Source organism: Dipodomys spectabilis, unplaced genomic scaffold (genome assembly GCF_019054845.1).
Source record: "Dipodomys spectabilis isolate Male_0828 unplaced genomic scaffold, ASM1905484v1 ptg000147l, whole genome shotgun sequence".
NCBI lineage: Eukaryota > Metazoa > Chordata > Mammalia > Rodentia > Heteromyidae > Dipodomys > Dipodomys spectabilis.
Window position 1 is genome coordinate 14,234,258 of NW_024870824.1, and position 27,406 is coordinate 14,261,663.

At 43.0% G+C, this 27,406-nt stretch overlaps 1 protein-coding gene across 1 annotated transcript in view; it reads left to right on the forward strand.

Annotated features, from left to right (window-relative positions):
• Stk32a (serine/threonine kinase 32A) overlaps positions 1-22,257 on the forward strand; it is a 123,814-nt gene extending 101,557 nt beyond the window's left edge. Inside the window, exons 7-12 of the mRNA XM_042692129.1 lie at positions 6,184-6,281; positions 15,028-15,144; positions 18,372-18,497; positions 20,320-20,448; positions 21,123-21,187; positions 22,164-22,257. Coding sequence (XP_042548063.1) covers positions 6,184-6,281; positions 15,028-15,144; positions 18,372-18,497; positions 20,320-20,448; positions 21,123-21,187; positions 22,164-22,257 — 629 coding nt within the window. The remainder of the gene's footprint in view (positions 1-6,183; positions 6,282-15,027; positions 15,145-18,371; positions 18,498-20,319; positions 20,449-21,122; positions 21,188-22,163) is intronic.
• The last annotated feature ends 5,149 nt before the right edge of the window (positions 22,258-27,406 follow it).

Genomic DNA, 27,406 nt, shown 5'->3' on the forward strand with positions numbered 1-27,406 from the left:
TGAAGTTGGATGCAAAGTTACCTCATGTGTAACTGTAGAAACAAATGATTTTGTTAGAAGCTGCCATCTCTGGGTAGACATCATTTTAGCAAATTTGTCTTACCTCCTTTCTACACTAGATACAAAGGCATAACCTCTTAGGGCACATTCAGAACTTGAAACAAGGAAGTTCTTTCCTTTTATTGTTCCTAAGACAAGTGAGTCAAACTGAAAATATGTATCTGTAAATTCTTCAGATGTCCAAAAATGGGTCTGCCATTCCATTCTTGCTGCTTAGACTTAGACGTAGACCTAGACTTACTGACTGGTGCTAGAGGTAAAGATCATGGTTAGCCACAGGAGTTTGATGAATTTGGGGGATGAGTCTTACTGGGGATGGTAGCAGCAGGAGACAGAGTATGTTTGGGAGACTAGCTAGAGCTTGTATAGTACAACTCCACAGGGGCCCCTCCAGTTCTAGGGTGGGGCCTAGAAGGAAAATTATCATCAGCAGGGCTTACTAGAGACATCCATGGTTCCAACACAGCCAGCTACATCTGAGCCCAAAGCATTGAAACCAGTTTTAGATTCTAGACTTCAACTCTAGGAGTTCCCCATCAGGTCTAGCCACACTCCGCTGAATGCTGAATCAAGACACAGGGTCAAGGACAGAGAAAGAAGGTTTATAACGAGGCATGATCAGTCACAGGAAGATAGGTAGATATGTCGAGATATGATAATCTATTGGCTTAAATGGACCACTGGGGACAGAGGGTGAAAGGCATGTATAAACAGCCGGATCACAGGTGTGGCCCAATTCATTTTCTCAGTTCTGCTTCCTATGGGTTCCAGAGACATTATCACTGTCATCACTAGAGAGGAGCAAATTTGGCCCCTCTGAAACTATTACTCATGTTCTAGGGCTCACCCTCATCATTAAAGGTAATTGTACTAAGTGAGGGCAGGTGTATGGTCTATCCTGCAGGATTTTGCTGTCTCATATAGGGGTAGTTTTGGTCCCCTGACATAAAGATCATATTGATTAGCCTGCCTTTCCTGATATTCTGAAGTGACTGCAAGTGACTTAGAACAAGGACTGATACAAAATGGAGGCTAGGAAGTTGTGTGTGCGCGGCAGATCACATCTTCTGTCCCCACCTCAAGATGGCTGCCTTCAGCCTGGTGGTGGGTAGAGGAGCTTTAACTCAGGAGATTAGTTTCAAAATTTACAGGCATCAGTTGCAAAGTACCTAAAATCCATGTTGTAATAAGCAAAGGAAATAAGCAAAGGATGAAGACTTATTACTTGTAGGGTTCTAAACCAATTTATTTAGGGCCTGTTTTATTCCAAAATAAATGCTGAACATCATAGACAATGTCTTTATCCAGAACTGCCTTCAACTTCGATTTCTGGATAGAAGTCTTTCCTAGAGAAATTGTGATAGAACCCCGCTTCCTTTTTAAGAAACTTAGACGGAGATACCATTACGAGCGACTTTACCCAGTAGGAACAGGAGGTTAGATACCACACAGTTGTTGTCAGATGATAAAAGAATCAAAAGGTGCTTGTGATTCTATTCAAATTGCTAGAATGTTACAGCAGCAAGTGTTGCTGTTTTAACTGGTAGGATTCAGGAGTAGAATAGATTGTGATAGCTAGATACGACTGGAGTAACAAGCATTGTATCTTCAACATTTCATTTTTTCCCTCTATGTAATAAGAGAGAAAGAAAGAAAAAGATAAGGAAGGAAAGAAGGAAGGGAGGGAGGGAGGGAGGGAGGAAGAAAGGGAGGGAGGGAGGCAAAGGGAAGAAAAGGGAAGGGGAAAGAAAGGAGGAAAAAAGCGAGAGACAGAGACAGAGAGAGACAGAGACAGAGAGAGGAGAAATAGAGGGCCCCATTACATGGAAGACCTCCTTATTTTCTCCACAGAAAGAGACTTGCTATGGGAAAACCATGGGCCTTATTTTATGTAATATTTGAACAATTACAAATTTCATTGCTTTCCATTACCGGTGGGGGTAGAAAATCTCTTTTGTGCCTTCCAAACTAAAGGGCTCAGCCTATTTTTTCCACCTAAAACCCATGGTACTCAAATGATAAAAGGAATATCCAAGCCTGCTGGTTTGATGAGCTTATTCTGCAGGTTTCCTGGGTTTCCATATTAAGGGCTATTTTCTTGGAGCCAAATCAGAAAATGTACATCTGCAGCTTCTAGGGCTGGTTTCCATGGTGAGGGAAGTAAAGGAGGCCACCTTTTTTCCTCTCCCCAGATCTGTGCAATTTAATTTTTTTTTTTCAGAATTGGCATTTGTAGTCTTTTTTTCACAAGATTGGACAAGGAAACTACAATATAGGCAAGAGTCCATGTATGAACCTACTTCCAGTCTCATAACTAATGATCAATAATATCTACCAAAATCTTTCTGGGTTACAGACAATGCATTAAGTGTCTTACATTCATTTGTTCATTTATTTTTCTCAACAACCTTATTAGGCAGATTATACTGATGCTCATTTTTGAATGAAGATAATCCGAAACTTAACTTATTGACGACCATGAGGCTAGTAATTAATATTAAAGCACATGAAAGCTGAGATGTGAACCAAACTCTGTTTGCCTCTTCCTTGAAAGAGGTATAAAGGGAAGACTAAAAAAAATATAGATTGAGGGCCGCGAAGGTGGCTCAGTTGTAGAACGCTTGCCTTGCATACATGAGGCCCTGGGTTCGATTCCTGAGCACCACATAAAGAGAAAAAGCCAGAAGTTCACTGTGGCTCAACTGGTAGAATGCTAGCCTTGAGCTGAAGAGCTGAGGGACAGCACCCAGGCCCAGAGTTCAAGCACCATAACCGACAAAAAAATACAGATAGATAGATAGATAGACAGACAGACAGACAGACAGGCAGGCAGGCAGGCAGACAGGCGACAGGCAGACAGGCAGACATTTTTTCTGGGTCTTGTAGGGTTCTAAACCAATTTATTCTGGGCCTGTTTTATTCCAAAATAAATGCTGAACATCATAGACAATGTCTTTATCCAGAATTGCCTTCAACTTCAATTTCTGGATAGAAGTCTTTCCTAGAGAAATTGTGGTAGAAGCCTGCTTCCTTTTTAAGAAACTTAGATGATCCCAGTAATTTGGTAAAAATCTGTTTGACAAGCACTCATGTTACCTTGCTTCTGCAGGACACTAATTAGCAATTAACCAGTAAGACAGAGATCTAAAAGGAAGAAGAGAAACTAGGTTAGAAACGGAGTATGCATTAGAGGAGAGTATATCAACTGACGTGCTGAGCAGGTAATGAAGCTGGTGTCTGACTGGAAGTGAGCAGATGACCCGTCTCCTGGGCCTTACTACCTTCCACAGAGCGAGTCAGCTTTGCTTCTTTACATACATGCTCCTCCTGACCACTCTAGTTCTTCCTTCTCCCTACTGCGAGGCCTGTGTGCATAGATTCGCTTATTAAATATTCTTCCTTCTACAGAGGAGAATTATATATCTGTGTGTATGCAAACTTCACTATAGGAAAAGTAGAAAAGGGTGAGAAGCAAAAGGGAAAGTAAATCCTCCTTCAATACACGTGTATGGGTTTCATCCAGATCTTTTTCTGTGCACACATGGGCACATGCACATGCACACACAGTTTATAGAAAATAATTAGGTCATCTCTCTTTCCTTAGCATAAAATTTTCCCTATATAATGTAGTAATAATAAAATGATAGCTCATAATTCATGTTTATGGTATCCAAGACACTTGGCTAAGGTTTATTTATTTACTGGTATTTGAACTCAAAGGCTCACACTTGCTAGGCAAGTGCTCTAAGCAATACATCCAGACTCAGCTGCACCCCACATCCCCTTTTTTTGCACTGGTTATTATGAGATAGGGTCTCATTTTTGCCTACATTTATACCTGGATTACAGTCTTCCTCTTTTATGCTTCTTAGGTAGCTAGGATGACAGACATACAGCACTATGCACAACTCTGCCCCTTGAGCCACTATTCCAGCCCCTTTGCCTTTCCATTTATTTTTTTTCCAGATTTGATTCTTGCACTTTTAACATGGGCATTGATTAAATTGTTATATGTTTCATTTATTTTTCTGAATGAAGAGAAATTAAAAATACCACACAAAATAGTTAGTGGCCTTTTTTCTATTAAAAAAAAAAAAAGGAAACTTAGTCCTTCTCCAAATGTATCTGGATCATGTGAGGCACAGTGAGATTCTGGGATGGTTAGGAAAAGATTTCCAGTCTCCATGCTTGGGTTTTGCTGCAGTTGGAGAGCTGCGATGCTTTTTGTACATTGCCATCATTTTTTGTTCTTAATGTCCTACCCCAAATCTCTCAGTGCCAAACACACCAGAGGTGTTTGTTTAGTGAAGAATGCATATCCAAATGTTTTCATGCCTGAAAACAGAGATTAGGAGGGGGAAAAAATTGAACAATCACTCACTAAAGTTGGAAACAATGCAAAAGGATACTCACAGAAGCTCCTTGGACGATTCAATGTGATCAGATATGCAATGTGTATAATGTCATGCTTATTCTTTCTGGCATTTTCCTAGCACAGTGGATCTGGCTCTCCCTGGAAATGGTTTGTAGGTTCTCTAAGTGACATGTCTGTCATCTGGGGTGCTATCCGAGTGGACTTTCTGGAGGACACTGAAAAGGCAAGGCAGACGTGTGATGCACCCATCCAGCGTGTGGGGTCAGGGCCACTATCTTGGCAGCCGTGTTGGGAGTTGTGACTTGTAGAAAGGACGCAGTGATGCATGAAAGGTGAATTCACTGGGGCATGAGGCCTGCTTGGTCTTGCTCCACCAAGCTTTTATAGTCAAGGTCAGTGCCTGGCACTGGGATGTCAGAATTCTACCTCTTTAATTGGATATCGTCGGGAGAATTGTACTTAGAACTTAAGTGTACTGGGCAGGCAAGCTTGTATATACAAGTCCTTTGCTGTCAATTTCCTTTGCCCAAAGTCAGCATCTTGGAAAAGGAGTCTGAGGTCAACCCTGAATACCTTTCACTAAATTCCTTCAGTTACGACTTTTCTAGAAAAGTTCCTGATTGATTTTCTTTTTTGAGCACTTTGAAAATGTGAGGCACTAGATTTTGACATGCAGTATCTCATTTAATTTCTAAACCTAGAAAAATGGCCTTCTTATTTTTCTGATATTGCTGATGAGAATATCAGGCTATGCGAAATGACATGCTCAAGGAAGGACTCCAAGAGTGGCGAAGACAAAATTTGAACCCAGACAGGAAAAACTCCAGAGTTAATGATCACAGCGATGCCTCGAGTAGTTTATTTGTGCATTCAAAGTTTTCTTCATTGGCAGATCAGTGGTAGCTCAGCCTGTAATCCCAACCACTCAGGAAGCTGAGATCTCAGGATTGCCATTTGATACTGGCTGTGGCCGGAAAGTCCATGATAGACATATCTCCAATTAACAACCCCAAATCCAGAAGTGAAGCTTGACACAAGAGGTAGGGTACGATATTAGGGCAAAACAAAAAACAAAACAAAAAACAACCAAACAAACAATAAAACAAAAACTAAGAGACAAGTACCCAGGCCCTGAGTTCAAGCCCCAGGACCAACACACACAAAAATAATTTTCTCCATTGAGTCTGCTATCCAGGTTCTGTACTAACTGCAGGGCATGTGGTGGTAAGCAAGTATCACAACACTGCCTTGGTTTCTTGCTTTACTTTGTCTATCTCACTCATCAGGATATAGGTAGATTCTTAAAGAGGTATGCAGAACATCTTTTCCCTTGCCCTTACGCCAGAAGGAAGCAGAAGATACTTCTCTAAGACAAAGGGTCAACCCAATGGATATTGCTTACCATTCTCAGCTTTGTTTGCAACCGATCCTTTGGGCAAACCTTCCACATCAATTCAGCAACATCCTCTCTTCCAAATTAGCTGTATATTTGAGGCCCAATGGTGCCCAAGTTTTCATAAATGAATGATCCAAGAAAGGGAAGGAATTGTCTAGTAAGTCTGTGCATGCTTGTGGGTTCTAAATGATGAATGAGACCACTGGAGAGCGAAGAAAATTGGAAATTCTCATTTGCTGTATGCAATCTAGGGTTTATGCTTTTCAGTCTGGTAATTCTCCTTTGGAGGAACATGTCAGAGTAATAGGTTAAGAACTTGACTGATTTGTCTGTTTATTTTCATTTCTTTCAGCACCTGAGATGTTCACCTCCAAAAAGGAAGCAGGATATTCCTTTGCTGTTGACTGGTGGTCCCTGGGAGTAACGGCGTATGAGCTCCTGAGAGGCCGGGTACAGGAGAACTGGGTGCTCTCTTTGTTTATTCTTCTAGAAAGTTCTGTTTGAGAATGAGAGAGTATATTTTTCCTAAGCACCAAACAGCTTAATTGAGAGCTAAACTCATCTACTCAGGGTAATGCTGATGAGAATGCTTTACAGATTAATTTCCTGTCTTACATAATGGGTCTAATCATGTCCAGAAACCTTACATTACACAGATAAACTAAATGAATAATATAGGTAACATAAGCTCCCAAAGAAGGGAAATCCATGCACTTCACAAAATATCTGCAAATCAATGTGTATGTGTAAAGAAAGTAATTTTGCAGCCACTTTACAGTCCAGTTCAGACACACCTCTCCAAGGCGAGTGTGAATTCTTAGCACAACTCAGCTCATGTCCCATCTTGTTAACTCCTGTCTGTCATCCTACCCCTGAGTTCTGGCTTCAGTAGCAAAGTAGGATAGTTTCCTTTGGAAAGAAACCTTTCTTACACAAGGGATTTTTCCTAGGAAAGAAAATACCGAACAAAATATGATAAAAGCTTTATTTTATACAATTTTTCAAATGATTGTAGAATTCAGGTATGTCTTGTCTCAGTCTAGTATAGTGAAATATTAAAGAATCGTTGGCTTTTACTCATTGACTTACAGTTACAAAGACAAATTCTGATATCAGATTGCCAGAAATGTTGGGGTCCCATGAAGCCCTTCTTCGTAGCTTATAGACACAACTGCTTATGAGTGTCCTCTCGAAGGAGAGGGAGCAAGAGGGGGAGAGGGAAAAGAAGAGAGAGAAGGAGGAGATGGAGTGACAGAAGGGAGAGGGAAGGAGAGTGAGATGAGGGAGGAGAAGGGAGAAGAGGAAGGGGAGAGGAGAGAGATAGAAGTCTCCTCCTCTTCCCATCCCACCCTCCTAACTTAATCTAACCCTAATGACTTGGCAAAGATCCCATCTCCAAGTACTGTCACACTGAAGATTAGAGCTCCAACATGTGAATCTGGGGTAGGATAAATTGGGTCCAGAACATTTCTTCACTGGCCTTCCAAGTTCTATGCAAAGCCTGTGAATGGAGAGTGGAAGGGTGAGCAAATGCAGTCATCATATTCAATGTACATTATGTAAAAAATGAACTATGTAAACTTGAGGGTAGGGATGGGAGGGGGGAAATGAAAAACAAAAGAAAGAGTGATGCTGTACTCATAACCTAACTTACGGAATTGTAACCCCTTTGTAGAACTACTTAATAATGATCATGATGATGGTAGCCTGATGCCAGTGGCTCACGACTTGTAATCCTAGCTACTCAGGATGCTGAGTTCTGAGGATCATAGTTCAAAGCCAGCCTGGGCAAAAAAGTCCATGAGACTTTGGTCTCCAATAAACTACTTGAAAACCCCAAAGTGGAGCTGTAGCTCAAGTGGTAGAGCTTTAACCTTGAACAAAAGTGTCTCAGGGACAGCACCCAGCCCCAGAGTTTAAGCCCAACAACTGGCACAAAAATAAAAATAAACTTGTTTATTTACAATCCAATAGCTACCAAGTCTTCTCAGTCCAGCATCATCTGCAAAGTCTAAAGACCACATTTTCAACCAAACACCATCAGAATCTAGTATGGGAGAGTGAAGGTATGATTCAGCCCGAGGCACTCCAACTGTGAACCTATAAAGCTAGACATACTGTGTGCATCCAAAATACAAGGGTAGAGCCAACATGGAATAGACAGTTCTTCTCTAGGAAAGAAGGAAGAGACTATATCCAAATAAAGTCCAAATATAGCAGGTCTATTACTATTACAACTGAAGACTCAATAATAATCCCCTTTCCTAGACACGTGTTTGGAATCACTGCTACTCAGGATCTTGACACAGAAGGATCACAATGGTTGAAGCCAGCTTGGCCCAAAAGTTGCCTCATCTTAAGCCCAAGAGGGTCCTGGTGGCATACATCTGCTCCTAGCTACTTGCAAGGTCGAGACAGGAGGATCTGTGATGCTAGCCAAGGCAAAGTTAGTATGCCACCCTGTCTGGAAGAAAAAACTAAATAAACCCTAAAAACAAAAGCATTGGTAGTATGGTTCAACTGGTAGAGCTCTAGCCTAGCAACCACACAGCTCAAGTTTGATCTACAGTACCACACTGATGACAACAACAACATACAATGTAATTCTCTCTGGCTATAATTAAGGATGACATCCTGTCATTTATAGCAACTTGACAGGAAATGAAAGATACTGCATGAAAAAAAAATCCAGACACAGAATGACAACTACCACATACTCTGATGTTTGTGGCAGTAAAAATAGTGATAGGATAGAACAGAATAGAATGGAAAGAATAGACTAGGAATAAGAACAGAAAGAATAGAATTGATGCCAGGTGCTTGTAATCCTAGCTACTTAGGAAGCTGAGATCTGAGCATTGCATTTTGAATCTAGACCAGGCAGAAAATTCTGGGAGACTCTTATTTCCAATTAACCACCAAAAAAAGCTGGAATTGGAAGCTATGGCTCAGGTGGTAGTGTGTGCTAGCACAAAAACTCAGGGAAGCACCTAGGCCCTAAGTTTGAGCCTTAATATTAGTACACACACACGTACACACACACACACACACACACACACACACACATAACAAGACAATGAAGATGGGAGGAGAAGAGAGGAGAGGGGAGGGGAGGGAAAGGAAGGAAAGGAGATGAGGAGAGAGGAAAGAGAAGAGGAGAGGCGAGGAGAGGAGAGGAGAGGAGGGAAGGGAAGGGAAGGGAAGGGAAAGGAAGGGAAGGGAAAGGAAGAGATTAGGAAGGACAGGAGGAGGGAGATGGAGAGGTGGATAATAGATACCAAAATAAAGTTGGAGGAAGTACTTCTAATGTTTTATATCATAGTAGCACAACTATGACCTACAAGGATGATGCATTTCAAAATAACTGAAGACCTTGAGGGATTTGGACACAGAAGTGAAAACAGTTCAGGAAATGGTAATTCTGACAACTCCGACTTGATCGATCAATGCACTTGGCATATATACTCTGCCACATGAACAAGCACAAATATTGTGTGTCGATTTAAAAAGAACAAGAAGGATCCTCTTCGTTTGAGTGGTTTGCCCTGCAGGTTTTGTGCAGTGGCAGCCTGGAGTTCGTGGTGAAAGTAGAATAGAGAAGTTCATATCCGTGGCTCCCCAGCACCTGGCCACGTGTCTCTGGGTTCTCCTGACACAGCTCTGCCTGCTAGAGGTCTGTCTTGAGCTTGGAAGTTCAGGCCGAAGGAGCCTCATGCCAAGCCAGTGTACTGTGGGAAGAGTGCAGCCACAGTGATGTTAACTTCCCTTTACTTGGCCAGTGCTACACGCCCCCCACCAGCTTGTATCATGGTCCTCCTGTCTTACAAAACCTAAGACAGCCTTTGTTGGTCTCATCCCATTGTCTGTTCTGTGCCCCTGTCTTCAAGCCAGTGCATCTCAACTGCTAGAATCCCAGCTCTATCTCCGGCTTTTGTGGAGAGGCTGATGAAGTTTCTGAGTCATAGGCATTAACTCTAGAAAGTGATTGTCCAGCCCTATTCTTTTTTTTTTTTTTTTCTAGTCATGGTGCCTGAACTCTGGGCCTGGGTGCTGTCCCTCAGCTCTTCAGCTCAAGGCTAGCGCTCTACCACTTGAGCCACAGCACCACTTCCAGCTTTTTCTGCTTATGTGGTGCTGAGGAGTCGAACCCAGGGCCTCATGCATGCAAGGCAAGCACTCTACCACTGAGCCACCTTCCCAGTCCCTCCAGCCCTATTCTTGATGTTCTATGCAAGCTATCTTTTATTTATTTTTTACAATATGATAGGCTGCAATGTTTCCAGATGTTTGGTTTCTGTTTTCTTTATGCTTCTTGGTTTTTCCCCCTGGCCCTCAGCTTTGGCATTGAACTGTTAAGTAATCAGCAACCAACCCATTTACTCCTTCAACATTTTGATAAAAAAGTCTTCCCAATGACATATCCTTGTAATATATATATGTGTATATATATATATATATATATATATATACATATATATAATGTCCATCTTACACAAGACACTAAGCACGCAGTTCAGACAAGTCCTTTGCCACGTTGTCACAAGAATCATTATGACTCTTCAAGTTTCCAGGACCACACCCCACACTTCTCTGTGACCTGACTGATTGACCTTAGGGTCCATATTTCTAGCATGCACCTCAAAGCTGACTTCTGGAATTCTTTTTGCTTTAATTAGCAGCCCTCTTCTTGGCCCAACATTGTGCCACCATAATTTCTACTCTAAGAGGAATATCTCATGACTGATTGGGCTCCTCCCATATTGGAACAACTGTTAGGATTTGGGGCTCAGAGGTGAGGAGGATCTTGCAATTGTATCTTCTTCATTGACTCCTCAGACTTTGGGCCACACCTCACTGAGTCTTCACTTTATGAGAAGATCATTTGTTAAGCATATATGTTCTTTTTTCTCTCCTCCTCCTCCTCCTCCTCCTCCTCCTCCTCCTCCTCCTCCTCCTCCTCCTCCTCCGTGTGTGTGTGTGTGTGTGTGTGTGTGTATGTGTGTGTGTGTGTGTGTGTGTGTGTTGTGTGTGTGTTTAAGGTAGGGTCTGAGTCAGTAGCCTAGGTAATCATGCTTCTACCTTTCACATGCCTGTATGTACTACCATGCCTGGTGGAGAATCTTGAAATTTTGGCAAATTACGTATAGTTAGGGAGGACAGTCACTTTTGTTTGTCAGCTACAAGGTCCTCCACAGACAGCCACAGACACTACCCATTTTTGTTTTCTGACAGACCCTGTCTCATCTTCTAAAGAGACCTAATGAAGAAGTGGACATGTTATGGATGCTGATATGTCAGCAAATAGGAAGGACAGGCACATTATTTACTTACAAGGCAGAGCACCTCTATCCTTTCTCACCTCATTCTCAGATTCTCCCAGACTTACAAGGCAGAGCACCTCTATCCTTTCTCACCTCATTCTCAGATTCTCCCAGACAACTCTCTCCTAAGACTCCTCCTGAAACCATTTCTGTGATCCAGACAGAGCCTACTCTGTCCTCATCTTGAGTAACACGTTCAGTAGAACAATCCTAGAAGCGCGTGGTGGGTTCTGCCTGGGCTGATTCCTGCGGGAACAGTTGGATGGGTGAAGCTCACAGGCTGGCTCAGCAGGGCCTCTGACTTCCAGGCAGTGAGCATCAGAGCTGATGGAGAGAAAGTCCTCTTGTAAACACCGAGTGGAGGTTCTGTTTCCCTTATGCCTTTACCAAGACAAACAATTCAGCTGTGGTCCTTTCATTAGTATTGACAGAAGAAAAAAAAAACTTGTGGCCATTGTTTATAGACCTTATTTGAAGAGAGTGACAAGGTTGGCCTACTTTCCCTCTGGAGGGGTCATACCCTGGCCTCTCCTCGTTCCCCTGGCAACCAGTGTTGATTCACTGTATGTAAAATGGTTTCTCTTTACAGTATCGTTGCTGATGGTCCGTCTCCCCGTTTCTTTTGTAAAATTGTTTTATTGTTATTGTAAAGGTGATGTTCAGAGGGGCCACAGTTACCTTGTCAGATGAAGAGGACGTCTGTTTTTGAACAATGTCATTTCTCTCCCAGTGTTCCCCTCCGATCCCCACCAGTCTTCTCATTTCTTTTTGCACTTCTCTGAGACTCTGTACTCCTTGACACTCCTCAACTTTGCCCACATCATCTCCTCTGGTTTTCCTGCAATATCACAAAGTGGCTCATCACACCGATGAGATTGCTTTATCATACAGATAAAGAAACTAAGACATTGAGTGGCTGAGTTTAGCATCCACATCCTCTTGCTCCACCCCACCTGCCACCCCTATGTTCAAACACCGCCCGTACTAGGGCTCGAACTCAGGGATCCACACTCTTGCTGGGCTTTTTTTATTCCAGGCTGGCTCTCTACCATTTGAGGCATGTGTTTATGTCCAGCCTTTCAGTGGTTAATTAGAGATTTAAAAAAATCTCACAGTTTTCTGCCCAGGCTGGCTTCAATCCTCTCTTCTCAGATCTCTTCTCCCGAGTAGCTAGAGTTTTAGGCATAAGCCATCGGCACCCAGCGGTTATAGTACTTTTTAAATTGATTCATTTATTTTTATTGTAAGGGTGATGTACAGAGGGGTTGCAGTTATATAAGTCAGGTAATGAGTCCATTTCTTTTTGCACAGTGTCACAGTGTTTTCCCCTCCTGACTGCCCCACCACCACAAGTTACATAGTTCATTTTAAACATAATGTCTAGTGAGGATCACTGCTGGATTTGTTCATCCTTTGTCCCACCATTTCTGTGCACCCCTTTACCCTCCTCCACACAGATAAACGTACGTACAAGACAAAAGGCACAGAAATCAGAAACACAACAAAGGATGGGGGGGGGGGATGTAACATGACAAAAAAAAAACCTCCTGTTTGAATTTCTTGGCGTTCTTTTCAATAAACATTTTATATGATCATTTGCACATAGCTATGGAGCCTTTTAATACTGACTGAGTGCAGGGGAAAAACGCAAACACTTTCCCAACTCCCAGCTTAGTTCAGCAGCTAGAGATCATTTGTTAAACACCCAGGAAGGTGCACACCCGATGAATGTGCAAAGACGTATGAACTGCCTTGCGATTAATCTATTATGGGCATGTTGTGCATTCACCAAACACACGTTGAGTCCCTACTAGATGCTGGGTTCCACTGAAAAGAATGGGAGTACTCCGCTATATGCTCTGGTTTTAAGCTGCTTAGAGTTCATAGAAGACATTGCCATCAAATACAGTGAAAACAGGTTATACCGTGGGAGAGGGACACACAAAGAAACAAAAAAAATCACATGGTACATTATAAATAGGTTAGGAACAATAGCAAGAAGAAAAAAAAAACACTTGTGTCCCTATCTTGAGGTTCATTTCGCTTAACATCATCTTATCTGGTCATATGTACATAGCTTCTGAACTTTTCTGCTTGTCTCAGACATACACTAGTTATTGCAAATAAGGGAAACCATAAGGAAATAAGGAAACCCTAGCTTCTTTAGGCCTGGCTTACTTCACTTACAATAATTTTTTCCAAGTTTTTCCACTTCCTAACAAATGAGGTGATGTCATTCTTTCTAATCACTGTATTTTATATCGGTGCCCTGCATCTTGTATATACAATTCTTTTCTTTCTGATCACTGTATTTGATATCGGTGCCCTGCATCTTGTATATACACTTCTCTAGCTTGGGGAGGGGAAGGGAAAAAACAAAATGCTTAGATAGGGATACAGGTTGACACATTGTAACAATGAGATGTACAAAACACTATGTTGAAAAACTTTACAATTTAGGCGGGGAGGAGGGTACTGTAGTAGTAGAGGTGGGAGGGAAGGGAGGGTTAGGGAAAAACAAAGAAGGAGGTAACAATGCTTGATAGGAAATGTACTCATTACCTTGCTCATGTAACTGTAACCCCTGTGTACAGCATTTTTACAATAAAAATGTATTTAAAAGAAGACATAGAAGCCCAGAGTTGGCCAGTTGCTTATAAAATAGCAAAGTTATCATCAGCAAAGGCTGCCCCCTAGTGGACAATGTCAAAATCCATGACTGAGCTAGTTGTTTTATACCTTTTTTGGTTTTTAAATTATCTTTAAGTAACTGTACAAAGGGTTTCAATTCGACATGTCAGTTTGTGGGTACAACACACCCTGATACATGTCACACCTTTACTGTTCTCCCCATCTTTCTCAATCCCACCCATCCCCTCCAGTTACCTCGTTCCTGTTCACATGTATACACAGACTATGATGACAGATGTAGTTTTGTTTAGTGTCCCTCCCCCGTGTTAAAGCTACTGATGAACCTGATTCTTATAGAAAATTGTTTTCTTTAAATTTTCCCTGCCATAAAATTCATTACCTCATATTCCATGGAAGGAGAGACTCCCAGCTTTTGAAGCTAGGGTGAATGTTTTCTGAGCTGCTTTCTATTCTGAACTTCATTAAGTTTCAAATATGGGGAAAGTAAGTATAGTAAAATTCTGGATCCCTTTATGGTCAAATGTTATATAAAATTTTTATAACATCTTTATTGTCCAGTTTTTATGGTTTTTTTTAATTGTGAAAATACCATACAGGGGAGTTACAATTACATGGGCAAGATAGTGAGTACATTTTTTATCAAGCATTGTTGCCTCCTCCTTTGTTTCCCCTTCCCATCCCTTCCCCTCTCCAACCCCCCACCCCCTGACACCACCACCCCACCTGCCAAAGTTGTAAAGTTCATTTTTCAACATAATGTCTTGTACATCTCATTGTTGTAATGGGTCCACCTGTAACCCTATTTAAACAATTTGTTTTTTCCCCTTCCCCTCCACAAAGTATATCAACATAAAATACACTGAAAGCAGGGCTTATACCATGGGAGAGGTACATGCAAAGCAACAAAGAAATGTACGTTACTTACAACACAGTTTCAAATCAGTGCCTTAGAGACCTATTCAAGCCACTGAAATATTTGTTTGAATCTGTGAAATTACCAACTAAAATTATGGTATTTCACGAGAAACGGTGAGTGCATAGCATCTGCTGATAAACAGTGGGTCTGAAATAGCTTTAGCAATGCACTGTGACTAACAGTCTGCTAGAAGGGGTTATACTTGACATTCATACTTTATGGATTGAAATTTTCACTTGTAAACATTTGCAATCTTTTTTCTTTTGCTCCATAAAAATGAAGCCTCTTACCATTTCTTTCCCTTAAGAGACCATATCACATTCGGTCCAGTACTTCCAGCAAGGAAATTGCACACATGTTTGAGACAGCTATTGTGACGTATCCTGCTGCGTGGTCACAAGAGATGGTGTCCCTTCTTAAACAGGTAAGAAGGAAAGAAGGGGGGAAATACAGTCATAATATTCAATGCACTTCCTATGAAATTAAGAAAATTGAGGAGAGGGGTTGGGCTGGAGGAATGGGGAAGACAGAAAAGGGGGACCATAGATGAAGATGCATGGTACTTCTAAACTAATAGGTAGCGCCTTGGTACAACTACTTGCATATAATTAACAATATATAATCTTCAAAGAAAGGTAAGGAGGAATATAGCAGGCCAAAAGGAAGAAATAAAAGAGAGTATCTTCCCTGTCTAAGATTAGAAGTTAGTATTGAGCATTGGGAAGTCAGGGCAGTATACATTTGCAGAATGGTGACTGTCACAGCTAACAGCTCTTAAGACACATGCTTTTTCTTTTATGTTTTTCTTTCCTTTTTATTTTGTGAGTTGTGGGGCTTGAACGCAGGGCCTAGGCATGGTCCCTGAGCTTTTCTGCTCAAGGCTAGTATTCTATTACTTTGAGCTACAGCACCACGTCTGATTTTCTGGTGGTTAACTGGAGATAACAGTCTTCTAGACTTTCCTGCCCCTGTTGGCTTTGAGCTGTGATCCTTATATCTCAGCCTCCTGAGTCGCTAGGTTTAACAGGCTGAGCCACCAGCTCGCAGCTGCAGGTCCTTTATAAGTATAGAAACAGAGAGGGAAAATATTGGAACAACTGAGACACTACTAAAGAACCTAAGCGCTAGTCACGTCTCCTAGAGTAGTGCGCGAGGTTGTCTGTGTGGAGCTGCACCCTTCCCCCACACAGACCACTTGGTAAACTGAGTGGGTGAAGAATTAAACTAAGCAAGCAGCACTTGAAAATAATCACATAGTTTAAGAAGCATACCTTCTCATCTCAGCTAAAATATCAGTTCCTTGGGGGAGAGTCTTAATGTCCTCAGCTTTAACACTGTCTTTTCTTCATAGCATTTTTCATGGTTTAACTTTCTACATGTGCGTAATTTGGTAGGCAAGTGAGTGCGATTCTTGGATTAGTACTGAGTCTGTGAGCTTCTTGAGGGCAGTGCCCCTGAGCTCACAGGGACCCAGGGAGAAGGAAAACTCCCCAAGTATTTGAATGAATGCGGCTGGTTGCTTTTTTATCAGAGGTTAAGGTGCTTTTATTCACCACACGACTGAAAACAATTCTAGGAGACCTCAATAAAATACCTTAAAATAAGTATTTTAAAAAAAAAGATTTCTGCCTGTAATCCTAGCTACTCAGGAGGCTGAGATCTGAGGATTGCAGTTCAAAGTCAGCCCAGCCAGGAAAATCCGTGAGACTCTTATCTCCAGTTAACCACCAGAAAACTACAAGTGGCGCTGAGGCTCAAGTGGTAGAATGCTCACCTTTAGCTGAAGAGCTCAGGAATAGTCCCTAGGCCAAGTTCAAGCCCCATAATTGACTTAAAACAAAAAGACCTTTGTACTAAAAAAAAAATGATGAGCCCAAAGGACTGTCTTTTTTTAATGAAGAAGAGGAAATTGCTCAAGTTGTGACTGCTAAAGATATAAGGTTTTGGGGGCGGGGGCAAAGATTTAAAATCTGTGTCTCTTGTTTGGGGGTCAATTTCCCTACTTCATAAATAATATCAAAGGTCTTGGGAGGCAGAGATCAACACTGCCATTTGAATGATACTGCTCACAAAATAAATAAGTGAAGCTTCATCTCAACCACTAAGCCATCAGAGATAGTTAAGCCCCCGTGGTCCCAGCTCCATGGAGGGTATGGGTAAGAGGTTCATATTCTAGACTGGCTATGGGCAAAAAAATTGAGACCTTCTCTAAAAAATCTAAAATCAAAAAGGTTGGAGGTGTGGCTCTAGTGGTAGAAGGCATGTTTAACAAGTACAAGGCTCACAGTTCAAACCCCAGAACCACCAAGAACATAAGAAAAGTCAAAGATGAGGAATGAGAATCATTTTTCTGAAAGGCATCCTTCCGCTCTAAGATGGGTCAGATCCACGCTGAGTCCCACGGTGTCCTCTCCAGGAACACCTCACCTGGGACTGACTTCACTCTGAGTCCCATCATTGAGGTGATGCTGGTTCTGGAGTGGTTATGAGAAAAAGTATATTCTCATAACCACTTTTCTCTTACAAAAATCCCAGAATATAACAGTAACTGTAGTTATATATACCTCAGCTGTGCAGTTTCCACAACATAGAAATTAATTGTAAAAAAAAAAAAAAAAGACAAAAACAAAAAACAAACTGGACTCCCGTGGCTCACATCTGTCATTCTAGCTACTCAGGTGGCTGAGATCTGAAGACTGCACTTCAAAGCCAGCCTGGGCAGAAAAGTTGATGAGACTCTTATCTCCAGTTAACCACAAAAAAGCCAGAAGTGGAGTTGTGGCTCAAATGCTTGAGTGCTAGCCTTGAGCAAAAAAGCTCAGGGCCACCTCTCAAGCTAGAAGTTCAAACCCCAGGACTAGCATACACATGCATGTTCAAGCATGCATAAGCACATGCTCATGTTCTCTCTCTCTCTCTCTCTCTCTCTCTCTCTCTCTCTTACACACACACACACACACACACACACACACACACACACACACACACACACACACCCTAAATACTCATACCTATAATTCTAGCATGTTGGCAGGCTAAGATTCAGAGAACTATAGTTCCTGGCCAGCCTGGGCAAAACAGTATGCAACATATCTTCTCAAAGGAAGAAGGTGGGCATGGCAATGTGCACCTGTCATTGCAGCTATGGTAGAAATCCTCAACTAAGAGGCCTGTGTGTTCCAGGCATGGGCCTGGGCACAAAGGAAGACCCTATCTCAAAATAACCAAACCAAACCAAAACAAAACATTCTGGAGTTATAGCTCTGTGGTAGAGTTCCTGCCTAGCAAGCATAAAGCTTGGAGTTCAAACTCCATACTGGGGCGTAGGCGGCGGGTGAGGCGAGGGTGGGGGGGAGAACTACTACAAGTCTAACAGGGGAGTTAGTAACGGAAGACTTCTTTGGTTCAGAAGGACAAGCTATTTGTACTCTAAATATTGCAACCCCCAATGCCAATCACGTGTTGCCTACATTACTTGTAGATGAGGTTAGAGGAAGCATGCTCTGGAGTCTCACAGAAGAATGGCTCTGAGACATTGAATTGTAATAGTTGCAAACACTGAGGAGGAGGGAGCGGGAAGATTTGTATGAGGTTTTATTCCCCTGAGTTTTGACTTTGTTCCGAAGCTCAGTGTTTGTGTCCCTTTGGCAGCTACTTGAACCTAATCCAGACCATCGTTTTTCTCATCTGGCTGACATTCAGAACTTCCCCTCCATGAGTGATGTGAATTGGGATGCAGTCCTGCAGAAGAGGCTCACCCCAGGTTTCATTCCAAACGTGAGTCAGTCCTAGAAGAAAAACAGGACAAGTCTCCCTCAGGGCCTGTTCCTCTGTGGGCTAAATCTACACAATGTTTCATGAGGTACACACACTGAGAAACGCCAAAGTTCACAGACAGCTGAGCAATGACCTGACTAGAGCTCTAGATTCTGACCTTTTTGTATGTTATGCTTATGTTGGGAGGAAGTTCTAGTCCCAATAAAAGTCACTTCCATGTGTCTGTGAGTTCAAAATAAGTGTTTCTTTAGATTTCAAATATTAATTTGATTTCAAATATTAATTAGATTTCAAATAGTAATTGTGCTTATAGAGGTCTGTCAGTCAGAAGATAGAGAACTTAGTAAACTATTGAGATTATGTAAGGAATTAATTTTGGTTTCCCATCTGCCCTCTCCCTATGCCATATATAAATTGGGAGGGGGTGTTGGGGGCTGGTCCTGGGGCTTGAACTCAGGACCAGAGCAGTGTCCCTGAGGTTTGTTGTTGTTCTTTAAGTCTAGCTCTCTATTACTTAAACCACAGCTCCACTTGTAGCTTTTTGGTGGTTAATTAGAGATAAGAGTTTTGCAGATTTTCCTTCCTGGGCTGGCTTTAAATAGTTATCTTCAGATCTCAGCCTCCTGAGTAGCTAGGATTACAGGTGTGAGCCACTGGAATCTAGCCTCATGGATATATATAATCTATTGGTGGAGGAGGGGGGTGGTCCCAAGGCTTTAACTCAGGGCCTAGGCACTGTCCCTGAGCCTCTCTGTGTTTAAAGCTAGCTCGCTACCACTTGAGCCAAAGCACCACTTCTGGCTTTTCTGTTTTTGTGGTACTGAGGAATTGAACACAGGGCTTCATGCATTCCAGGCAAGCCCTCTACCACTAAGCCACCTTCCCAGCCCCTGGAGCTGTATTGTTTAAGGACTAGTGGTCAATGAGAAATAAAATTCTGACTACCCAACCAAAGGACATCCATATCCCACTGCAGACTGTGGGCATAAGCTTAGGCCAGGGGTCCTAGAGAAGGTCTTTGCCTGGGTTCTGAACCACACAGCGGGAGGTGGGAGCTCTGGGAAGAATGCTGTGTTCCTCCAGCGATTTGTGGGAACACCGTAGACTGCTTTTCAAGCTCTAGTGGGAGCTGGTTCTGAGAGTAAGGGAGTGTGATTATTTATGTGAAGAGCTGAGCAGGAAGCCTGGGCTGGGTGGAAGCTGGGGACAGGGAAGGAGGGGGAGGAATAGGAGGAGAGGAAGAAAGGGAGAGGGAACGGGGAAGCAATAAGGCGGAGCTCTGTGGGTGCGAATCTCACTCCCTTAGGAGCAGGGAGAAAGTGAGGTGAATTTGTACCTGTCCACTTCTCAGGAGGAGCAGGCAGCTTGCTTGGTGACTGACACGCTCTGAGATCTAGGCACAGGACCACCGCTGTTTCCCCCTCCTGCCAGCCATGTCTGCCGCCCCAGGAGCAGCTCTGTGGTGTAGGGCTCCCTGGCTTCCCAGTGAATTTGAACCATCTGTGATCTTATTAAAGAGGAGATTCTTGGCTTCAAGTTCAGAAACCCTGACATGGGAAGTCTGGCTTGGCTACAGGCTTGTTAGAAGACACTTGAGAACCCCCAAACCTAAGAATTGTTAAGTTTAATTCAGTTTCCTTCGTTACACACTGAGGTGAATGGGAAGTTTAGGAAAAAAAAAATATCTTCAATGAATGAACAAGCTTGTCAGTGTTGGCCTGTTCCGAGAGGACATGGCGTTCATCGGTGTGCTGGGTCTGGGGCATTTCTAGACTGAGGTAGGAATTGGACAATCGAGTCAGAAAACCTCTCTTCTTTGCAGAAAGGCAGGCTGAACTGTGACCCCACCTTTGAACTTGAAGAAATGATTTTGGAATCCAAACCTCTTCACAAGAAGAAGAAACGTCTGGCAAAAAAAGAGAAGGAGATGCGGAAGAGTGACTCGGCCGAGGTAAGCAGTAGTCTGCACCGCACCCAAGGTGACAGGGCTCTCGTATGGCAGCTGCCACTCATTGAAGTGCCTCTATTAGGGGGTCTTTATGTGCTATGCTTTTTTTACGTGCCAGTAGAGGGGCTTGAACTCAGGGCCTTAGTGCTATCCTTTAGCTTTCTGCTCAAGGCTGGTGCTCTACCACTTGAGCCGCAGCTCCACTTCTGGCTTGTTAATGGTTAATTGGAGATAAGAGTCCCAGAGATTTTTCTGCCTGGACTGGCTTTGAGCTAACATCCTCAGATCTCAGCTTCCTGAGTAGCTAGAATTGCAGGTGTGAACCACTGGTGCTGGTTATCAGTGCCCTGGGTTAAGAGCTGGAATCGATAGCCACTAGCTGCTGTACCTTCCTACCCAGGTCTTCTGAGCACAGGCTGCAAGCTTCCACCTTACTTCCAAACCATTAGAGCAGACACAGTGGCAGGACAGTTGTCTTGGAGGCTCAGGGATTCAACTTGTGCTCTCTTCCCATACTCTTCTTCATGTTGCTTCCAACTTGAAGCGTCTTTGATATTTCTTAGATTTGGGTTCTTCACTGATAAGGTCTTGTACTATGTCTTCTTTCTGAGCATTCTTCTTCATGCATTAATGATACCTCTATTTCCTCCCCCGCCCCGACAATGTGAACCTTAAAGACCTGTCTTCTTCAAGAGCACCTTGAATCTGTCCAGAAGGAGTTTATAATTTTCAACAGAGAAAAGTAAGTAGTACCAGGGAGACCAGCAACTTAAAAATGACGGTGTTTCAGGACAACCTGATGTGCAGAGATCTAATTTATTTTAAAACATGTTTTATTTCTGTGTGTTTTGGGTGGTACTGGCATTTGGACTTAGGGTGTCTCAATTGTTAGACAAGCATTCCGCCACTTGAGCCATGCCCCCAGCCTATGCCCCCCAGCCTCATTTTGTTTTAGTTTCTTTTCCATGTGAGATTACACTTGTGCCTACAGCCAATCTCAATATGAGATTCTCTTATCTCTGCCTCTTAAGTAGCTGAGATTATAGAATGAATCACTGTACTTGCTTGATTTTGAGATTGAGCCTCACTAGCATTTTTGTCCAAGCTGATGTGGAGCAGTGATACGCCCATCTCTGTCTCCTAGCTGGCATCACAGGTGGGCACTGTCATGCCCAGCTCCATGTTTTGTAATTATAAAAAATTATACAAATGGGGCTGGGAAGGTGGCTCAGTGGTAGAGTGCTTGCCTTGCATGCATGAGGCCCTGGGTTTGATTCCTCAGCACCACATAACCAGAAAAAAACAGAAGTGGCGCTGTGGCTCAAGTGGTAGAGCGCTAGCCTTGAGCTGAAGTGCTGAGGGACAGTGCCCAGGCCCAGAGGTCAGGCCCCATGACCAATAAGAAAGAAAGAAAGAAAGTAAGAAAGAAAAAAAAGATACAAATATGTTTTAAGAAAAAAAACTCTGGAATATTCAGGAACGTTTGTTCTTGTAACAGATTTAAATATTTAATAGGTAACTTAGGTCTAGCATTAGGTTTTTGTTTACATGAAGAGATTTAGGGACATCAACACTGACAGCTGGTGACTGATATTCCCTCCGTTCATTCCTTTTCCATTGTGGCGCTTCATTTATGCTGTTACCTCAAAAGTTCAGACTTCTCATTTTTCCTTTCAAAAAATAAAACCTTTTTTTGTTGTTGTTGTTGTTCTTTGAAGAGTAAAAAGAGACTTTACTAAAAGAGAAGCTAACTTTGCCTTGGATCAAACCAAAAACCCACAAGAAGAGGATGGGCAAGATAGCAATCTGTGAAGGAGCACCAGCGTCTTCTTGGGACCCTTCTGGAAAGCTCAGGCCAGGAACTTCAGACTGTCTGTCTACACCAAGAAGGACTGAGAGCTGTTCCTTCCACTCTACGTCTCATGACTTAGAAAATGCATATGAATGTCCTTCCTGGGGCCAGCTCCATACAGGGAAGAGTCCCAGGCCTGAGCTCCTGGATGGAAATCCATCACCCCATTGCCGTATAACCTAGCGCAAGCCATCTTCATCATTTCTCTGCTTCTCTTATATTTATCTACAATGAAGGGGTGATGTCAGTTGAGCAGTACCCTGCCTTTTTGGGCATTACAATTGTTATTCTAAATGGTTTTCATCTTCATTTAAAAAGGTATAGTTGACTGTAGTTGACTGTAGAAGACTACAGTCTTCTGATTCCACTGTGACATAAGGAAAAGTGGGCATCGTGAACCTCTTCGAAACTAGACAATGTCACAAAGGGTGCAGGATCCTAAAGGCTGCTTGCACAGGAGTAATGATTTCCATGGGTCAGATTAGAAGCAAGTATAGATTTACAGGAACTTCCAGTGGGGTGCTGAAGTTGGCATCCTATCAGGTCCTAAAAGCTAACAAGATCCATCTGTCCACATCTGTTTACAACTTCCTCCTCAGAGATATGGCATTGGTCAGCTGAACTCAGTGACGCTGAGAGAATTTACACCAGGGGAATTGGCAGACACTGCAGATCGTGTTTTGTTTGTTTGTTTTTCTTTTCAGCAAATCGGTTGTTAAATATTATCTATTCCACTTACCTTCCTGGTGTGCATGTCCCGTAAGGGCTAATTGTCCTCTGAAGATTAGTAGATGATCAGAGAATATTGAAGCATTGAAAGAAGGTTGACTTCATAGTTCAGGAAACCTCCAAGTTTGCTTTCCCAAAGCAAACAACAGTTCTTCCCTAACCCTTATGGTGATGGCTGGTTATTGAAATCAGATCCTTTGGTTGACTTCCATGACTAGGGTATACGTTATGAACTCATCAGATAGATCATATACCTCATTTAGATTGGTGACAAGGTGCAGGGCTGAAAATTTTAGAAAACAAGAGTGACTACTGTATCCTAGGAACTTTTTCTCCTGACAACTTCTTCCCTTCCCTGCACAGAGTAACCATGAAAGTGGAGCATGCAGGCTCCATACATTGCAGCAGCTTGCCACTACCAGGGTGCCCTCTAGCGTCGGGGTGAAGCAGCCTTAAGTTCTGTTGTAAGTTCCAAGTGAATTTGGAATATGGTAATACTTAGCCTTCAAATATTCTTTGCCCATAACATCAAGGAAGTGTCTGTTGCCCCACTGAAGCCAAGTACAATGCATTGCCCATCAATCAGGATATAAGTCCCTTTTCTTGTTTTGCTTTACTCTTTATTTCCATCTTTAGTCTCATTTCGGGGAATGCTAGGAGAACTGAAATAATAAACAGCTTACACATGGATTTATAGGCTAGGATTATAGTAAGATGCTCACACATCTAAGCCAAGTTCATGAACAGAGATGAAAGGAACAGTGGCAGTGTGCCCTTCCCCACAAAGAAGAGCAGGCAGAATTTCCTAGTTATTTCAAGCAGTTCTCTTTTTTCCGTTTCTTTTTTTTCCCTAAGTTTAATTTACCTAAATGTGCATGTAACTCAGTGCTATAGATGTAGAAACAAGAACTTTGTAGGAGAATTTTTTTTGCTGCCCACTTATGACACCGGGTAGAGTCAGGAAGAGAAGGGCCATGGGAGGTGATTGTTTTAAACTCTCAGCCACTCAGATGCCCCAACACTATCCATGCTGATGAAGGACGTGGGTCTCACCATGGTGGCAATGATCTGGCAGTGGAAGGGACCAGAGCAATACTGACTTGGGCAGTCACACTGGTGGCACTAGACCAGAGGAAGGAAAAGGAGGTGACTGCTACCTACAACAGCAGATAATTTTTGTTTTTATTTTTTGTGTCGTTTCTGGGTCTTGAACTTAGAATCTTGGCACAGTATCTTAGCTCTTTCACTCAAGGCTGGCATTCTACCACTGGAACCACTTGAATCTACTTTTGGTTGTTTACTGCTTCATTGGGAATAGTAGTCTCAAGGATTTTGCTCCCTGAGCTTCAAACCGCAATTCCCAGATCTCAGCCTTCTGAGTAGCTAGGATGACAAGCATGAGCCACCAGCGCCCCATGGCCAACTTACTTTCTGAGGGAAGTCATGCTAAGCATGTAGTTAAGTCATTCAGTTAATAGGTCCAGGTTTCTGGCATGGCTGTGAAATGCTACTGTTCTAAGAGCAGCCATAATTTTGTTAAAGAGTCACAAGACATCTCTTTCATCTGTTTAATTCAATTCCCTACAGTTCTCACAAGTTATTTTTCTACCATATTTTCCCCCTCCAAACTCTGTAAACTCACTGTGACTTTCAGAGGGAAAGAGGCCACAGAGAGCACAGCAGTATACTGGTGACCCGATTCACCCCCTCCAGTGTCCGGAACATTTGCCTTTACCAGCTTCCACCTTCTGTTTGTCTTTACTCAAGTGCGCTTGTGCTGTGTCCACACCTCCCAGATCACCTGGGTCCTTCTCTTGCCTAGGACTTGTTTGCTTGCATCCTCCCTGGGGAGCAGCTTTTGGAAATGGAAGTCAAAGGATGTAGGCCCAGGGAAACTGAGAGGGATTCCCAGGGCGTGGTTCATGTCTACAACTTAAGATGGGATGGAAACCCATCCATCTTTGTAGTTTCAATCCCTCACTTGTATTCCTCATGAGCTGATATCTGTGCCAGAATAAATGTGGACTTTCAGCCAACTACCACTGACTTCCAAAGCCATGGATGCATTCATTACAAAGCAGTGTGAGAAGTCTCATAGATTTCCAGTAGCATAAGCTGACGCAATAAGTACCAGTGGGATAAGTTGCTGAATAAAAAGAGAAAACATTGGGCTGGGTCTTAGCCTAGCAATAGCATGTCTGCTTAGCATGCATGAAGCTCTGAGTTAGATTCCTAGCACCAGGAGTAAAGAAATACAATACATGTTGCAGTACAGAATGATTCTTAGCACATCCCCATCTCTGTGTGTTTTCAAGCTGAAGGAAAAAACAATTCCCAAAGCAAACAAAAATTCTTCCCCAAATCCTTATGGTGATAGTTAGTTGCTGGAATCAGATTCTTTGGTTGAATTCCATAACCAGGGGCTGAAAGTTATGAGGTCACTGGATTGACTGTGTCCTATCAAGGTATGTGTCAAGAGGTAATGTTGGGAATTTCAGAAAATGATGTCTGCTGCACCCTTTGCTTATGACATTCCTGGAAACTTTTTCTCCTGACCATTTCCTCCTGTACCTGCGCAGAGCATCTGAGAGGTCAGAGGCAGGCCTTGAAGATCAGAACATCCATGAGAGCACATTTCAGCAGGGCCACCGGCTCCAGGTGACCTCAGGTGGAGGGGTGAAGCAGTCCTGCCCACAGCTCTGGCTCTGATCCCTAACTCCATGGGAGGAAAGGCTGTGGTAATGGCCTGCACATGGGCTGTGGCTGTACTTGTTTTGGCTGAAGTCATTACTAGGGCCAGGACAGCAAAGCATTGCTAAATGAATTAGAACCATCTTTATATGATAGGAAAGAGAAATGGCTAGTCTTTCAACCATTATAGCTTCCCTAGGTCAGATGGAGGGTGCACAACTAGGAAGGAGGAGAATGGATGTATCTGTGAATGGACCAGTGTTGATGCTTGCAGTTGATGCTGTGAAGCTAAGTCCTTAATGCTTCCAAAGTGGAACACAAAGGCCATGCATTGGGAGTTTGCTTCAGAACCCAGGTGTCCCCGAATTTTGTCAACAAACGTCTTGTTTCCTACTTCTGTCCATGAGATGATTGTGCGCAACCAGCTCCATGAGCCTCACTGATATTAAACATTGCTGTCAAAGCCCAGGCTTCGGTTTTCTGTGCTATTTTGAACAGACAACAGATCTGGTAGCCGTTGATGACACACGTGTGCTATGTCCAGCTGTAGCTGATAGAAGTGTGCCTACCTGCATGTATTAAAATGTCTTTTTAACAGTTATCCCATCGCTTTCCTTGGCAGTGTGATCTCTGTATGTTTGTCTCTTCCCCTCCTTCCCTTCCCTTCCTCTCCCTGTATGTTCTGTGTTTCTCCATAGAGGTAATATTGAGGTTGTCCAAAGTCATCTGTTTTTGCCTCCACTTCCTGTTGAGAAAGACTCCCCTTAAGCAGAGAGTAGCTGGGGGCTGGTGCTAATGATGTGTCATATGTATACAATGCAGCCCATTTTAACTGATCTGCACATAGAAAACCTCGACTACCTGACATCCAGCATCCACAGCCAGAATGCCCGTTTCTACTTTTTCACTAGCGATCTCAAGTTCATAGATAACTCATACATCATGGTTGGTTGGTTTTTCCCCAGCACTTTGCCTCTTACCCCCCTCTGCAAGTCTCGTTCCATTCCATACCCTAGTGTGGTAGGTTGATGTTCCAAGGCCCCATAATCTGGGACAGACACCTCAACTCTTGCAGCTAGAGGCAGCTTCTGCTGTAGGAAAGCATAGTATGGGCTTTCAGTCATCTCTCAGACACACTATAGTTCAGCTGCTAGCAAGTCCTGAGTGCCCTGAGCCTGGCATGGAGTAGTGGGCCCTTGTGATGCTCACTGGCTCCTGCCAGTCATTTCAGCATTCTGTTTTGTGGTTCCCAGCATTAGTAGAACACAAAGTAGGGTCTAGAACACTGGCCTTGAAGAAGGCCAGCCTTAAGGATGTGATCTCTTTTCTACCAGTTGCTCTGGTTCCTTTATCCTCCATCTCTGGCTCATGGTCAGTGCCCCTTTGTGACCGATTAGTGGCAAGAGTTGACTCCAGAAACTTCTTTGGGACCAGCACTCCATTGTGAGCCCTGTTCTATGTTCCCCATCCATGTTCTATCTGGTAGGATGTGATTCAGCCAGCACTACCTGCAGCCTCCAGAAGTGTGAAACTTGGTCCCTGTAGCTTTCACTAACATTAAGATAATGGTGGTGTAAGATAAACTTCACCACAGTGCTGTGTCCTGAGTTTGCTGGCACATTCACAATGCCCTCATACCTACGCAGATCCTTAACAAAGCTCAATTGTTCCTTGCTCACATGGAGCTAG